This window comes from Beta vulgaris, chromosome 4, assembly GCF_026745355.1.
Source record: "Beta vulgaris subsp. vulgaris cultivar EL10 chromosome 4, EL10.2, whole genome shotgun sequence".
Lineage (NCBI taxonomy): Eukaryota > Viridiplantae > Streptophyta > Magnoliopsida > Caryophyllales > Amaranthaceae > Beta > Beta vulgaris.
This window is the reverse complement of record NC_079205.1, coordinates 6,513,271-6,530,239: the sequence shown is the minus strand read 5'-3', so window position 1 is coordinate 6,530,239 and position 16,969 is coordinate 6,513,271. Positions and strand designations below refer to the sequence as shown.

The following is a 16,969-nucleotide window of genomic DNA, read 5'->3' as shown; positions in this document are numbered from 1 at the left end:
ATCTAGACGGGCTCGTGCCGGTGCGGGTCTGAAATAAAATTTCTTGACCATGACATGCCACGGCCCACGCAACGGACAACGGGCCGGGCCTCGAACGGGCTCGTGCTGGGCGGGCCCAAATCGTGTCGGCCCGCATGTTGGCCCGGCCCATGCCCACCTCTCGTTCAGGTTCTAACATTTTTTTTTTCTCACTAATATAAACATTAACTACTTCTATCTTTCACGGGTGAAGCTCAGAGAACACATATGGAGAGGTACCATTAAAGATTAAAGTCCAAATTAGTTCTAGCTTTTGTCTTTTGCAACAGCATAAAAAGAAGAGTTGAAGACAACAAGCATGTAAAATGATATTCAGCCTTTGAATGTGCAAATATAGAAATGTGTGCATGTAAATCATCAAGAGCCAAAACACAAGTTGCATTATTGCAACATGCCAATCGATCAAAAAGTGATGGAGAAAGAAATATTCTGTTATCTTTGCAATCCTGCAAAGATTCTCAAGGAATTTGTTCTCTTTACTTTTGTAAAGGATTTTTCTTCAGTATACTATAAGAAGAATAAAACTAAAACTACCATACAACAAAATAGCAAGTTTTACTTTCATACTCTTAAATAAAGTTTCTTATACAACCTTAATTCTATGATGGCTGGTCTTAGACAAATTGAAGTACTTTTAGAAGATCGAACACCACATAAATGGATCGTTCCCCTTACAGAGGACGAATTCCAAGCCTTCCTATCAAGAGGAAATCAAGCAATACGTAAAGTTTTTGGTGATGGTTCATTCTTCAGTCCTATGTTGTTTGGCAAGTTTTTTGATCCATCTGATGCTTTTCCTCTGTGGGAGTTTGAGGCTGATGTTTTGTTATCGAATTTACGAGCTTCTGGCCTTAATCAAGTTGATTGGAATCAGAATGATAAAGAGTATGTACTGAAAGCAGAATTACCAGGTTAGTATCTTTATGATTTTCTCAAAACATTTTTATTTTGATTACTGTATGCTTATGTATGTTAGAATAAATTACGAAATGAAACAAGGATCACAAGATGAACAATCTTCTAGGCGTGAATCACTTTCCCAAAAGTAATATTCCAACCCTATTCGTAAAGCACGGGTATCACGGAATTCACATTCGAGATACAAAGAAGAAAAACAATAGTGGTCACGCTTACTATGAACACTATCAAATTAAAAATGAATTTGTGAGAATTTATGATGATGATGAATCTCTTGGAATTTAATGTTTTAAGAGTTTGTATAATAGAGAATAATCAGTTTTCTCTCTGTTTTCATCATATGAGAAGTATCATATATATATACCAAGGCATAAAACTGAATCGCTACTTAGTAACCGCCAAAAACACGCAGCATCAACAAACCACGCAGCGAACAACAGACGCTCGTCGCGAGTCGAGCTAACCATCGTGAGTCGCGACTTTGTACGGTCGCGAGGTGCGATCATGCTCGCGAGTCGCGAAGGTGCGTCTGTCTTGCTTCGTCTGTTCCAGTACTGTCGCGAGGTGCGACGTAGGTCGCGAGTCGCGACCAGTAACTTCCTCTCTCCTTGTGCGAGTGCGAGAGAGATTAAGATCTTGTCGAGACTTGAATGCATGGTACAATGTATGTATAGCTTGAGTCACAAACACCATTACCAAGTAACTCAACTATGCACCATGAAATACACTAATCTTATACTCTAAATCTCCAACAATCCTCCCCCATTTAGAGTATACAAAATAAATCCACAAACATCATCACAAAAACAATCTTATGCATAAATGAAAGTGTACAAAGACTTGAACTTCCACTTAGTATAATACACATTCCAAGCATTCGTATCCAAATGGTGTCGATAAACGATTGAACCATTAGCAACACATAATGAAAACTTGAAGATATTATACACACAAGATTAACTACTCATTTTCAATATATACTTGACACTAACTCGCCATGTGTCCATATCAATTCATAAGTGCATCAAAGCTATGCCTCACTAGCTCCTTGAAGCGGCCAAACTTCGCACTTACATAGGTAGATCTCTTAGAAAACATGCTCCTGTGATAAAGCACAATGTCAAGAGACCTATTAAGATTAAACAACCTCTTAAACATCACAGATTTAAAGAACTTTACCTTGGATGATTATATAAGTTCTTTCAATCATCAAATAAGGAAATTAATCTTATTGAATTCAAGACCCAACGTCTTATTGGGCGTTAAGTTAAGATTTCCTCACTTGTGATTTCCAAAAGGCACCAATCCTAAACCGATTGCCATCCTCTTTACCGTATCTCTAGCTAGCGCCTTTGTGAAACAATCTGCTAGATTATACGTAGTTCTACATAGTCAACAGTAATGGCACTATCTTTGATAAGTCCTTGGACATAGCTATGTCTCACACCAATGTGTCTTGACTTGCCATTATACACTTGACTATAAGCTCTTGCCAACGCTGCATCACTATCACAATGTATAGCAATAGGTGATATTGGCTTTTGCAACAAAGGTATCTCAAACATGAGATTCCTTAACCACTCGGCTTCTTTGCTTGCCGATGACAGAGCTATAAACTCAGAAGTCATTGATGAATCTGCAATGCAAGTTTGTTTCTTGGATGCCCAAGATATTGCACCTCCCCCAAGGAGGAATACCCATCCACTTGTGGAGGAATGATCTTCTCTATTAGAGATCCAACTCGCATCCGAATACCCTTCTAAAACTGAAGGATATCCACTGTAGGACAAACCATAATCCATGGTTTTCCTCAAATATTTAACACTCGACGAATAGCTTGCCAATGTTCCATACTAGGATTACTAGTATATCTACTTAATTTCCCTACCGCAAATGCGATATCCGGCCTAGTACTCGTCATAGCATACATCAAACATCCTATAACCCTCGCATACTCAAGTTGAGACACGGCATTACCATCATTTGGTAACAATTTTTCACTTGGGTCCATAGGAGTTGAAACAAGAGAGCAATCACTAACATTAAATTTCTTGAGCACTTTCTCAATGTAATGAGATTGTGACAAGGTCAATTTTCCATTGTCTCTCTTAATTCTTATACCTAAGATGACATTCGCCTCTCCCAAATCTTTCATGGAGAATTGTGAAGATAGAAAGGATTTTGTCCATTCAACTTGTGACAAATCCGTTCCAAAAATCAACATGTCATCTACATATAAGCAAATCATGACACCATTACCGTTGTCATCAAATTTGCTATACACACACTTGTCTGAATTATTCAACTTGAATCCATTAGACAACACAACCTCATCAAACTTTTGATGCCATTGCTTTGGTGCTTGTTTTAGCCCATACAAAGATCTAATTAACTTGCACACTTTGTGCTCTTGACCTTTCACAACAAACCCTTCCGGTTGTCGCATGTAAACCTCTTCTTCTAGTTCTCCATTCAAGAAGCAGTCTTAACATCCATTTGATGGATCACAAGCTTATGAATAGCTGCAAGAGCTATTAATAACCTTATAGTGGAGATTCTAGCAACTGGTGCATATGTATCAAAATAATCAATGCCCGGTTTTTGTGAAAAACCTTGAGCTACAAGACGGGCTTTGAACTTATCAATAGTCCCATCTACTTTCATTTTCTTTTTGAAAATCCATTTACACCCAATTGGTTTACACTTAGGAGGTAAATCAGCTAGAACCCAAGTGTTATTTCCCATGATGGAATCCATCTCATCATCAATTGCCTCTTTCCAAAAAGCGGCATCTTGAGACCTCATAGCCTCATTAAACGTTAAAGGATTTCTTCCACATTAAATATATATGGAAACTTAGTCACTATGGAACTCCTTGATCCTTCAACCAAGTATACATGAAAATCTGGGCCAAAAGATTTTCTTTTCTCGCCCTTTTGCTTCTCCTAGGTTGTGATGATGTTGATGCAACATTCTCATCAAGAGCTTGTTCATCAACTTCTTGATCAATGTTAGTTTGATCAAGTTCAACTCCTTGATCCATGTTTGATTGATCAACTTCTTGAACATTGGTATTAGGAGTAATGTCCTTTGGTCTAGGAATTGATGAATATCTATTTTCATCAAATATGGCATCTCTTGACTCCACAATTGTGTGAATTGACCAATAGTCATTTTGTTCTATAACATAGAACCTATAGGCTTTGCTATGAAGAGCATACCCTATAAAGATGCACTCAACTCCCCTTTCACCCAACTTTTTACGTTTGGGTTCCGGCACTTTACAATGGCCCGACATCCCCAAACTTTGAGATAACTCAAGTTTGGTTTTCTTTTATACCAAAGTTCATATGGGGTAACCTCGTTCTTTTTCATTGGAACTCGGTTTAAAATATGACAAGCTGTTAACATAGCTTCACCCCAAAAACCATCACTTAAACCTGAATAGGATAACATCGAATTTACCATTTCTTGCAAAGTTCGATTCTTTCTTTCGGCTATACCATTTTGTTGTGGTGTATACGCCGCTGTGTTTCATGTATAATGCCAGTTGATTGAAAATAACTTGGGTCATAGAATTCACCACCCCTATCGGTTCTAAATCTTTTAAGTTTGTCACTTAGTTGCAATTCAACTTCGTTTTTATAGATCTTAAACTTATCAAGGGCTTCATCCTTAGTAAACAACAAGTATACATAACAAAATCGAGAGTAATCATCTATAAAAGTTATCATGTATTTCTTGTTCCCTAAGGAAGGAGTGCTATGGAAATCACATAAATCACTATGCACCAAATCAAGCAAAGAAGTATCCTTTTCCACATTGTTTGGAAAGGATTTTCTAGTTATCTTTGTTAACATGCATGTTCTACACTTCTCTATACTTGGATCAAAAGAAGGAATCAAATCATGTTTAGACATTGAACATAACTTCTTGTAATTAACATGACCAAGTCGATTATGCCATAGAGAAGAATTGTCATTAACAACAAACAAAGTATCTTTCAAAGCATTTGAAATACTAAGTTTAAACATACTATTACAAAGATAACCAAGTCCTACAAATGTTCCACCCTTAGATAATATGAATTTATCAGCTTCAAACACCATTTTAAATCCTAATCGATTCAAGGTAGCACCGGAGACTAAATTTTTCCTAAGTTCCGGAGCATACAATACATCTCTTAAAATAAGAGGCTTTCCGGAACTAAACACTAATTCTACTTGTCCTACACCTAGAACTTTAGCCGTAGAATCATTGCCCATGTAAAGAACTTCTCCATTTTCAACCTCTTTGAAAGTCTTAAATAGAGATCGCTCCTTGCATACATGTCTTGATGCTCCGAATCGATCCACCATGAACAATCATCCTGTACACAAAAGATTTCAGAAATCATACACACAAAATTCAGATTTGAATTAAGTGAAACTTGTGTACTCATACCTTGCTTGGCATGGGTTTGGCTTGACTCGCCATTCCCACCATTCTTTTTGTTCATCTTCTTTTTCCAAATGGTGCAATCCTTCTTAAAATGACCGGGCTTGCCACATTCCCAACAACCTCGTTGAGCACCTCCACCAAACTTAGGCTTCTTCCAATTGTTGCCTTTGGTGAAATTGTTAGCCCTCTTCTTAGGATTAGAAGACTCCTTTGACTTACCATCCTCCACCATGTTAACGGTAGAAGGATTAGGATTGACATCCTTTTGTCCATCTTGGACCCGAATGCCCTCTTCAATCCGAAGATGAGCACCCAATTGTTCAACATTCATATCATCTTTCTTATGCTTAAGAGAATTTCTAACATCTTTCCAACCGGGTGGTAATTTGTCAATTATTGAGGAAACAACAAAGGTCTCATCCATATCAATGTTGTGTTGCTTAAAACTTCCTAAAATTCTTTGAATTTCATGGAATTGCTCCATTACCGGCCTAGTGTCTACCATTTTAAAGGCATTGAAATTACTAACAAGAAACTTCTTACTAGAAGCATCTTCGGCCATGTATTTACTTTCTAGTTCATTCCAAAGACTTTTAGCGGATTCAACAAATTGATAAATATCAAACAAAGCATCGGACATACCGTTAAGAATGTGGCCACGACATATATAGTCATCATTCCCCATTTGTTTCTCCTTCGAATTTCTTCAACAGTTTCATCATCTACTTCCTCGGGTTTGGGAGTGCTCAAAACATATGCCACATTTAACGAAGTAAGAAGAAAATGCATCTTCTTTTGCCATCTTCTAAATCCAACACCTTCGAACTTGTCAAGTTTGTGAAAATTTGCAGACATTTCACGAATTGTAGTCATCTTGAAGAATTATATTACTTTTGGATTGTTAGAATAAATTACGAAATGAAACAAGGATCACAAGATGAACAATCTTCTAGGCGTGAATCACTTTCCCAAAAGTAATATTCCGACCCTATTCGTAAAGCACGGGTATCACGGAATTCACCTTCGAGATACAAAGAAGAAAAACAATAGTGGTCACGCTTACTATGAACACTATCAAATTAAAAATGAATTTGTGAGAATTTATGATGATGATGAATCTCTTGGAATTTAATGTTTTAAGAGTTTGTATAATAGAGAATAATCAGTTTTCTCTCTGTTTTCATCATATGAGAAGTATCATATATATATATACCAAGGCATAAAACTGAATCGCTACTTAGTAACCGCCAAAAACACGCAGCATCAACAAACCACGCAGCGAACAACAGACGCTCGTCGCGAGTCGAGCTAACCATCGCGAGTCGCGACTTTGTACGGTCGCGAGGTGCGATCATGCTCACGAGTCGCGAAGGTGCGTCTGTCTTGCTTCGTCTGTTCCAGTACTGTCGCGAGGTGCGACGTAGGTCGCGAGTCGCGACCAGTAACTTCCTCTCTCCTTGTGCGAGTGCGAGAGAGATTAAGAGTCTTGTGCGAGACTTGAATGCATGGTACAATGTATGTATAGCTTGAGTCACAAACACCATTACCAAGTAACTCAACTATGCACCATGAAATACACTAATCTTATACTCTAAATCTCCAACAATGTAAAACATGGACATGTATACACAATAAATAGTCTCTCATTCATGATAACTAGTGTTCAACTAGCGAAAATTTAAGGTTAGAAGGAAAATTTTGTAGGACGGTTATTAGACCACTTACTGTTATTACATGGGTCTGAGTGTTGGGCGTTTAGGTAGGATCATATTAGGAAGATCGGAGTCGAAGAGGTGTGAATTTTGAGATAGATGTGCAAGAGCACTTTGAGAAAGTAGAATTTGGCATGGATATATTAAAGTTGGAGTATAACAAGATAAGATAGAACTAGTTACCTTAATTTGGGCATGGTAAATGTTGCCTAGATGATACGTTAATATGGATAAGAGTAAGTTATAGGCGAAACATCAAGAATGATAAGAAGAAATTAGGTTTGCGAGAGCATATAACACTTGACAAAAGATACTTGAGACGAAAGTCCTATGTGGATTGTGGACAACCGCGGGAGATATAATCTTAACTAATGCAGACGACCAAATAATTTAGGGGTTTGGCGTTATATGTTTGTTATCCTCTTTTGCATCTTAAATTTCAGCTATTAAACAGCTAGTGTTACCACTTACCAGACTGTTCAAGCATTTGGTTAACTTATCACTTATCAGCTTCAGCTATTTCTGAGTTCTTTTCAGTTTTAGCTCCTTCTCAACTACTAACACCAAACAAATTAGATAATTTACCAAACACATAGATAACTATGCTGATGCTGCCTGGTACTTTAACTTTGCTCATGTAATACTATACACTATTAATCTTGCATAGAGAAAGTTGGAGAAGAAGCCATTATAACAGAACTGATATGCTTATACAGGAACAGGAGAAGAATCTTCTGTACAGGTATGTGTGGAAAAAGGAAAGATTCTTGAGATTAGTGGGCAGTGGAAGCAACACACTGATCTTAAGGCGAGGGATTGGAGAAGTCATCATTGGTGGGAAATTGGATTTGTTCGAAGGATCGAATTACCAGAAAATGCAGATTGGAAGAAGACTGAGGTAACAGCTAAAAATGACATAATCTTAGAGATTAAAATTCCTATGAAATCATCAGCTAGTCCAACTCGTCAAGGTGATGATTCTGAATGAGAAATTTTTGTTCTGTATCTTTGTAAGATGAACCATACTATTTTATGGAACCAACTACTTTTTAAAATTGTATGAATGTATGTATGTATGTATGTATGTATGTATGTATGTATGTATGTATTATTCATGATTCAGAACCCACAGGTCGAAAAAAGATGAAGATCAGCAGACATTCAGGAAACATTATGCTGTTCATTGGAAGCTAAAATAGTATTGTGGTTTCTGCTTCTTTTTTTCTTCAGGATAATGCACAGAAGTTTAAGAGGAAGAGTGTAGATTCAAGGTAAAAAAGAAGTATGGTACTGACTTAATTAAATTGCTTCTTTCTACAAATGGTTGTAAGAAGTAAATTAATTGTAAGGAATAGGAATTTCTGAAAGAATCATCTTAGAATCAGAAGCAGAAGATTATCTCCATTAACGACTTGATTGGCAGGCACTAATTTTTTTGGTTATAGTTATAAGGAACTTTGTGAAAAAAATCACGTATTGATGTCCATGGTAATACTTGTCCATCCTCGAATACCTCTTTTTCTTCCCAAATCTTAATTGTCACCCGTTACCACTTAGAGGTGGTTTCGATTGATAATGAAAATCTATGAAGAAAAATACGTGTTTGCGAATGATGTACATAAGTATTACACTATTACGTCCTGTTAGATTGCCGCAAGTTCAATAGATAGAAAGGTTAGATCAAGCTAGTTAATCTAGATTTCATATTGTTTTTGACAGATTTTGCAACATATAGAGCACTCTGAGTACTGTTTTGTAATGTATCTCAACAATTGCAGCTATCCAACAATGTATTAACTGTAACAATGAAGCATCCGAATAAATGTTTTGAGTGACATCCTATAAGAGATTCATGTAACTGGTTAGATTATTGCTATGTAACAACATAAATACAAACTTGACCCCTCAATTTGTAGGTTTCTATGAAGTTAAATCTCATGTCCTGCAATAAGCGACTTGATAAACATTTGCTTTTGCATATATAAACGTCTAGCAAAGGGAGAACAGAAAGAATGTTTCATAGAGTTCATTTATTATAGTACATGGCTTGTTCAAACAGGCAGAAGTTTATAACATATGCTTGGGTTGGGTCTTCTCCCATTTGCTAGACAACCAAGAAGCACTACTGTCCCATTTTTCTGCAGAAGTGGAGGATTGGTCTATTGCTGTTACTTGTGATAGATACACAATCAATCTAAAAAATCTGATCATTAGCTTAAACTTCTTGTTGAGTTGATCCCTTGACAGCTTGTGCCAAAATCAGATGGTAATATTTTTTTGAGCTCCCACTGGGAACCCCTTGATAAGAGGAAGGACCCTATAGGACTAAGGCTTCTTGCAGGTCAACCAGTCTAGCTACACAGGTTAACGCTTGAAGAGTAGAGTATATAAGGGAATCGCCACTACCAAGTACAAGTAGTTAGTGGGGTTCGAACTTATTACCTCAAAGTGACAAGGTGAGTTCTATACACCAAACAAGCTCGGTTATCAGATGGTAAATTTGGTAATGCAGCTCTCTTGGGGATTTTTACAGTCAGGCAGTCCACTTTGTGATAATTGTGGTTGTTCATATCACTGCCAAACCAATCTTTCACGAACTTACCAAAAAATATTGTATTAGGTTGGTATTCTGTGCGTGAGCTGCTCGTTATACTTAGTGATAAAATTCATTGGGCCGATACACAAGCCCATGTCAGAGGAAAGAGTGACCACATACAAGATTGGTAGGGTTTCATCCTTAAACCAATTGATGATAGGTGGAGTAAACCACGAATCTATATATTAGTCATTCTCTCTCTAATTTTTTAATATAGCACAATTATTTTTAACTCACATATGGGCTTTATTTTAACACTTAGGTTTGGCCTTTCGGCTCTATTTGCTGTATATTGGAGCGCTGTAATGACAACAAGCAAATTAGCAAGATAAGAAACAAGCTTAATCTTAATAATTTTGACCCCTTTCGAGTTCAGAGGTCTTCAATAAGGCAATTTAATTCATATCCGAACACCATATTTCCTCTTAACCATATATATATAATCAAATTTCGCAATTAGAGTTGTTCATGGATGAGACAATCTGCTAAGCTTGGCCCTTTTCAACATTCTAAAAAAGCTATAGACATATGTTAAATTTCATCAGCACTCACCTTATTTTTTCATAAATTTGTCGCATGTTAGCAGTACAAGAAACTCGAAAGGAATGTACAGGAAGCAGTACGAGGCAAGCTAGAACGCTTTTGGTTTGACTTAGTCATTGATTGGATTATTTTCTAAGGAAATATAATTAACATTCGGAAATCATAATAAATAGGGGATGTAGCTCAGATGGTAGAGCGCTCGCTTAGCATGCGAGAGGTACGGGGTTCGATACCCCGCATCTCCATTTTCCACTTCATTCTTTTTGCAGATCTTCACCTAACATTTCTAGCTTTCCTTGAAAGTTTACCAATAGTAATATTTTGAAAAATTCATAAAAGTTTTATTTTATTTTATTTTTTTCAAAAAATTACTTTTAATAATTATTTTTTAAAAAACTACCTTTAAATTCTCTTGCAAAAATTATCTTATGTAACAAATTTCTCTCAATATATTACCATTTTTTAAATATAGTTTTTAGAAAAAGTTGGCTATAAAAGATATTTTTTTGAAACTTTTACATAATATTTTTTGATGAGAAGATCTTAATCTTCTTTCATAAATAATTATTGGCCTATTTGCAATGTGATTTTGCTTTTAGTGCACAATTTTCACATACAAAAATAGTACGTTTTACCAATACTCCATCAGTTTAATTTTAATCTACACACTTACACTTTTCATTCCTTTTGCAGATGCAAAACTTTGAGGATACATATCTTTAGTTTTGTATTTGTAAAAATATAAAAAGTACATATTAATAAAATACATGTTATGATGAATCTAACAAGATCCTACATGACTATATTTTCATCCGCGTATAAATCACAAATGATGGTCAAGGTGAAATTTGTGAATAGTGTAAAATACCAAAGTGTAACAATTAAAATGAAACAGAGGGAGTAATATTTTGAAAAAAATCATAAAATAAATTTTTATAATCAATTTGTTTTTCAAAAACATTAGTTTTTATAATTAATTCTTTTCAAAAAACTACCTTTTAAAAATTCTCTTGTAAAAAATTACCTTACATAACAAACTTCTCTCAATATATTACCATTTTTTAAAGAAAATTTTTTAAATATAGTTTTTTGGAAAAAGTTGGTTACAAAAGATATTTTTTTGAAACTTTTCCATCATATTTTTTTGAAACTTTTCCATCATATTTTTTATGCAAAGAGCTTCTTAATCTTCTTTCATAAATAATTATTGGCCCATTTGCAATGTGATTTTGCTTTTAGTGCACAACTCTCACAAAAATAGCACATTTTACAAGTTTTATGAATATTCATTTCATCTCTAAATAGAGTTTTCAATTTTTTTTGGCACAAGTATTAAGGATAAATAATAAGTGAGAAGACCTTAGCTATACTAATTTATAATCAAAAATTAAAGTTGGAACACTGTTCATGAATTGTTTATTGAGAAGACAGAATGTGGGGAAATGAGTAATATAAGAAAGTAAAAGCTCAATAATATTTTAATTAGTGGATCCATACTAAAAAAGAAAATGAAAAATCTATTTTGGACTGACATAAATGGAAGGATTGGAACTATATTTAGGGACAAAAAAAGTATATTTCGTATCGAAAAAGTGCTTACTTATCATATGAAATATGTAAAAGTAATTAAACACTGTAATTCATCAACAATTACTGGCATATATCTTTCATAATTCAGTAAACAACATTAACAATTAAGTTAAATCTTGTTCGAATTGGTGTACTTTTGGGTTGTTAGAGCACCATTATTGATGATTGAGAAATAAGATAATATCCTACTCTCTTTCTAACTTTCTTTCTCTAAAAAATTACATCCCACAATCCTTTCCCACTTTCTTCTTAACAATGAACCAAAAAAAAAATCTCAACAAATTTTTCTTACCCAATTACTTTTTTATCCTACCCAACTATTTTTTCTCTCTCATCACCACACCACTATTATACAATATTTTTATTATTTTTTAATAATTGGGTAGAGGTCTCAACTTTGGGTGATAATTTTTAGAAGGTCTGAACTATTGATTAACCTGTATAGGTCCCAACTTTAGGGGGTATTAACTTTTAGCGGGCCTTAGTGACTTGAAACTGGCTTAATAGGTCATAACTTGTAAAAATTGGGTCACACCAGAAGGGTTAATTGAGGGAGGAAAGTAGAAACTAGGTGAGATTTTTTAAAAAATCGTCAGTTTTAAGTCACCGAGGCCCGCTAAAAATTAAGACCCCCTAAAGTTGGGACCTACACAGGTTAATCAATAGTTCAAACCTTTTAAAAATTATCGCCCAAAGTTCAGACCTCTATTGTCAATTTTTCCTATAAAATATTCATTACTAATTGATAAAAATACCATAGCTCCTCCTTCCCTTATATAATAGAAATATATACGAATTGATATAATTTTTTTATCTAAGATTATTTTGGTAGTGATGTAAATTATTGAGGTTCTTTTGTATATGTTATTATCTTTTTAAATTGAAGGTGACAGATTTTTAAATGTTCAATACCGTAACTGCAAAATTTGGTCGATGATTTAATAGTTCCTTAGCAGCGACTTTAATATAGTTCTTTAACAATTATAAATGTTAATCAACTATATTGTTTGAACTCTATAAATTAAATACGAAGTATTATGTTGTCTCGATATATCGTTAACTTTCTTTGATTGAAGATTCTAATTAAAGAGAATATTGACACCATTCATACTTAAAGAGAATCTTCTGAATTTTTTTTCTCAATTTATAAGAGAAAATATAATCATGTGGGGTCTTGTTTGATTTATTTCAATTACTACTTTATGAATATTCAACCGTTGTAATTTTTACTAATATATAATGAAAGATATTGAAGTTCAAAGTTGTACATTGGGAGACGCGCACAGGAAAGTGAGAATGATGAAAAAACAGAGAGAATACTCTTAGGACACTATATATATTACCCATGTTTTTCAATTAATGCATAAATTTAACCATTAATATTAGTAATTATCAATTCTTATAATTTTTTTTTTATAATTATCAATATGTAAAATGATGATTATTTAAAAATATACTATGTTGAAATAAAAGTAAGAAGATCGAATATGTCTAAGTTTTTCCTTACATATTAATTAACTAATGATGAACAAAGTGATGGATATAAATAGCTAGGTTGCACAGAGACGTATACAAGTTCGGGCAGGGACGTCTCAGGCAATTTAAGGGTCATGAGCGATGCATTAAACATGGGCCCTATATGAATATAAAACGGATCTCTTATCTCATATTATTAATAATTAACTTAATTTTTCTATTTAAAATAGTTGAAAAATGAATTAACTTTCTTGAATACATAGATGTTATATTCATTTTTAGTAAGGAGACAACTTAGACTTAAAAGAAGTATATAGTTAAGACATACAAAAGATAGAACTAGAATAAAAAAAGTATATAGATTAGCAACAAAAATTTTGGATCAACAAATGTATTTTCCATCTAAACTCAATAACCTAAAAAGTAAGAAAATAAAATATAGGTGGGCCCCTTAAAATTGGGAGACTCTAAGCGGTCTCTTACTCTGCTTATGTGTCTGAGACCCCTCTAGGTATGAGTGCGAATTCGGGTACATGAACAGAATGCGACAAGATTATGAAAATTTTAGGAATGAGTACACGTATCCATACATGATACGTATCAGGTACATGTATGTGTGCGAGTATATTTTTGGGGTTACATTTCGGGAACCCCGTGGTAAAATGATTTTTCTCTAGACTTCCCTTGAACAGAGTCACTCACCCAAAAACCCAACAATTTTCAAACCTCCCCCTCCCTCACAGCAATAATAAAATTATGCTTCGATTTGAACCCTGGTCTCTCATGTGAGAGATAGAAAACCATACTATATGGATACGAGTACGTAACGTATAAGAAATTATGCTACATAGATGAATAGTACTCCCTCTGTTTCAAATTATAAGACATTTTAGCTAAAAGAATTTGTTTCAAAATATAAGGCATTCTACAATACCAATGTAATATTAAATGCAATTTTATATTATCAAGATAAGCTTATAGGTTGTTTTGTATTATCAATACAATATTTAATGTCAATTCTTATTACCCATGCAAAACTAACTAAAATTAACTAAATTATTAATTTGTGTGCAAAAACCTTAAACGACTTATATTTTGAAACGGAGAGAGTATAAAGATACACATTTTGTAAATTTAAAAAAAAAACAAAAAAAAAAACTGCGAGAGCATCCCTATCCCATGTTGCCCATTTTATGATCCACCATTTTACTCTCGTTAATGGCATATGAATATATGATCCCACTACCCACATCCACCATTTGTCCATTTTACTCTCATTAATTGTATATGGTGCCACCGTTTTAAATTTTCACAAATTTAAAAACCATGTTAAACTGTGATAAAACATACAAATGGAGACAACAGAAATGTATATAATATCATAATATGTCTAACATCTCTCTATCACTTAGACTTAGGAACATGATAAAGCCAATTAATATATAATTATCTAACATTTAATAGACCTGGGTATTCTTATTTACTTAAATTAGAGAAGGATTATCATTATCCAGCAGAAATAATCATTAGATGCGTACAAATGTTTCTTCTAGGATGCTCTAAACAGCACTATACAGTCCAAAAGTGCAAATAATCATTATTTCAATTATGTTTTTATTAAAGAAATTCAGGGAGTGCATAATGTAACTAACTCTATAATCTAGAGAATCTACTTCTATTTCTCTTCTTCTTAATTAGTTTTGACGGCCATGAAAAGGTTATAATATACTTCCTCCGTTTCTAAATAAGTGCAACATTTGCATAGTATTTGTTGGAATAAAAGATTCGCAAAGGCCTAAATAGAGCTTTCAAAACTGTGCCGTGGTAGGAGACCACTGACTTGAAAGCAATTACGGCCCGACACTGGTGGTTATCGAACGTGGCCGGAATGCTCCCCAAGGTTAACACAGTAGCTAAGAATGCCACCACTAGCAAACTGAGCTTTGGAGATAAGCACGAAAACCCAGGAAGAGAGAAGAGAAGAGAAGGAAGAAGAGAGAGATTGTATTTTTGTGTATTTGACTGAACAAAAGGCACTGATTTTATAGGGAAAAATCAAGCCACGGGTCCAAAACTTTAGTTAAGTTAAGTTTATTTCCAAAGCCCAAAGCCCAAGGCCCTGGCCCGGTCCGGGCGACATGCGTGTGATAGCAAGCTCAAACCAAACATATTATCCAACCACAAAAGCATCTCTATAACCAACTCAATAGATGGAAGGAGGGAGAGAATATAAAAACATGAAGAGATTCCCTCCCACAAGCAATGTGGGACAAACAACAAAATGAGCCAAGACTTTTCCAAGCCTTAACTCCAACAGTGTTTACTATTCACAGTTTAAACTTTAATTAGCTTTGGTGATTTACATTTTAGGAAAAACATAGTCATGTGGGATCTTGTTAGATTCGTCTGAATGTGTTTTTTTTAATATCAACTTTTTATAATTTTTTCTTATTGATAATTGAAGATATTATTGGTTAAAATAATGCATTGGCAAACGTGAAAACAAGAAGTGTTGTACTTATTTAGAAACTGAGGAAGTACTTTTTTTGTTTAGAAATAGTTGCACCATTTACATAGTGTTTACTATTCACATTTTATATCTTGATTATCTTTAGTCATTTATATTTTAGGAAAAATATAGTCATATGAGATCTTGTTAATTCGTCTCAATGTATTTTTTTTTAATATTAACTTTTTATAATTTTTACTCATTGATAATTGAAAATATTAACGTTTGAAATCATGCATTTGCAAGCGTAAAAACATAAAACGGTATAACTATTTCTAAACGGGAGAGTATTTTAATAGACTATTAATAGTTACGCAACAGAGGAATCAATAAAATATTACTTTAATTTTAGATATGAGCATACTCTATTAGTTCCATGATTATTTTTTTGGTGAAGAATAATTAGTTCCATGATTAATAGGAGTATATAGGTGTGGACTCGTAAAGCAGTTAGGATTGGTCAACCAACCACAATTCTGTGGCTGGCTTCAACTCCCCAGATTTTGCAGGAGTACGACACAAGGACTCTATTCACTTTAGTTTTCACTTTTCTGAAACTGCTTATTTTCAAATCCTCTCCAGTTTTATAAGCAACCTATTTTAAGTTGACAAACTCTTAAAAAAATAGTCCAATCCAAAAGATATACTACCTCCGTTTCTTAATAAGTGCAACATTTCCCTTATTTGGAATAGTCACAATAAGTGCAACAAAGCTCAAAATGGTAAAAAAAGTTCAATATCATTACAAATATGCCACCAAAAAACAAGAGGGGACCACAATTTTTTTGTTTCATCACTTGAATTACTCTACTTTATTGTGGTCCCAACTTTCTCTCTCTACATTCCTTGGTATTCCCCTACTTTTTCTATGTTGCACTTATTAAGAAACGAAGGAAGTATATATTTTTTTAGAAAATGAACCGCGTCTCACAAATGCTCACGATAATATTATGGTGAATTAATAAATATTTTTGGCGAATTAGTTAAGTATTTTAGCACAATAGTTAAGAGCTGATAATCTTTATCTAGACTTCTATTATTTTTTAGTTAACATATTCAATACATTAGTCAGTATTGTTCTATAATTAGTTAAGATTAATTGAGCATTATTTTGATTTCTAATATAAACGAAGAAACAACTCTTTT

At 34.0% G+C, this 16,969-nt stretch overlaps 1 protein-coding gene and 1 non-coding gene across 2 annotated transcripts; both read left to right on the top strand.

The window, feature by feature from the left end:
* The first annotated feature begins 246 nt into the window (after positions 1-246).
* Positions 247-8,962, top strand: LOC104907093 (21.7 kDa class VI heat shock protein). The gene is given in 4 exon segments (XM_010695968.4): positions 247-950; positions 7,826-8,007; positions 8,340-8,355; positions 8,358-8,962. Coding segments are annotated over 4 exon segments (597 nt in total). The 5' UTR covers positions 247-640; the 3' UTR covers positions 8,447-8,962.
* Positions 8,963-10,420: 1,458 nt separating this feature from the next.
* TRNAA-AGC (transfer RNA alanine (anticodon AGC)) lies at positions 10,421-10,493 on the top strand. Its single transcript has one exon. It is a non-coding gene; the product is annotated as a tRNA-Ala (tRNA).
* The last annotated feature ends 6,476 nt before the right edge of the window (positions 10,494-16,969 follow it).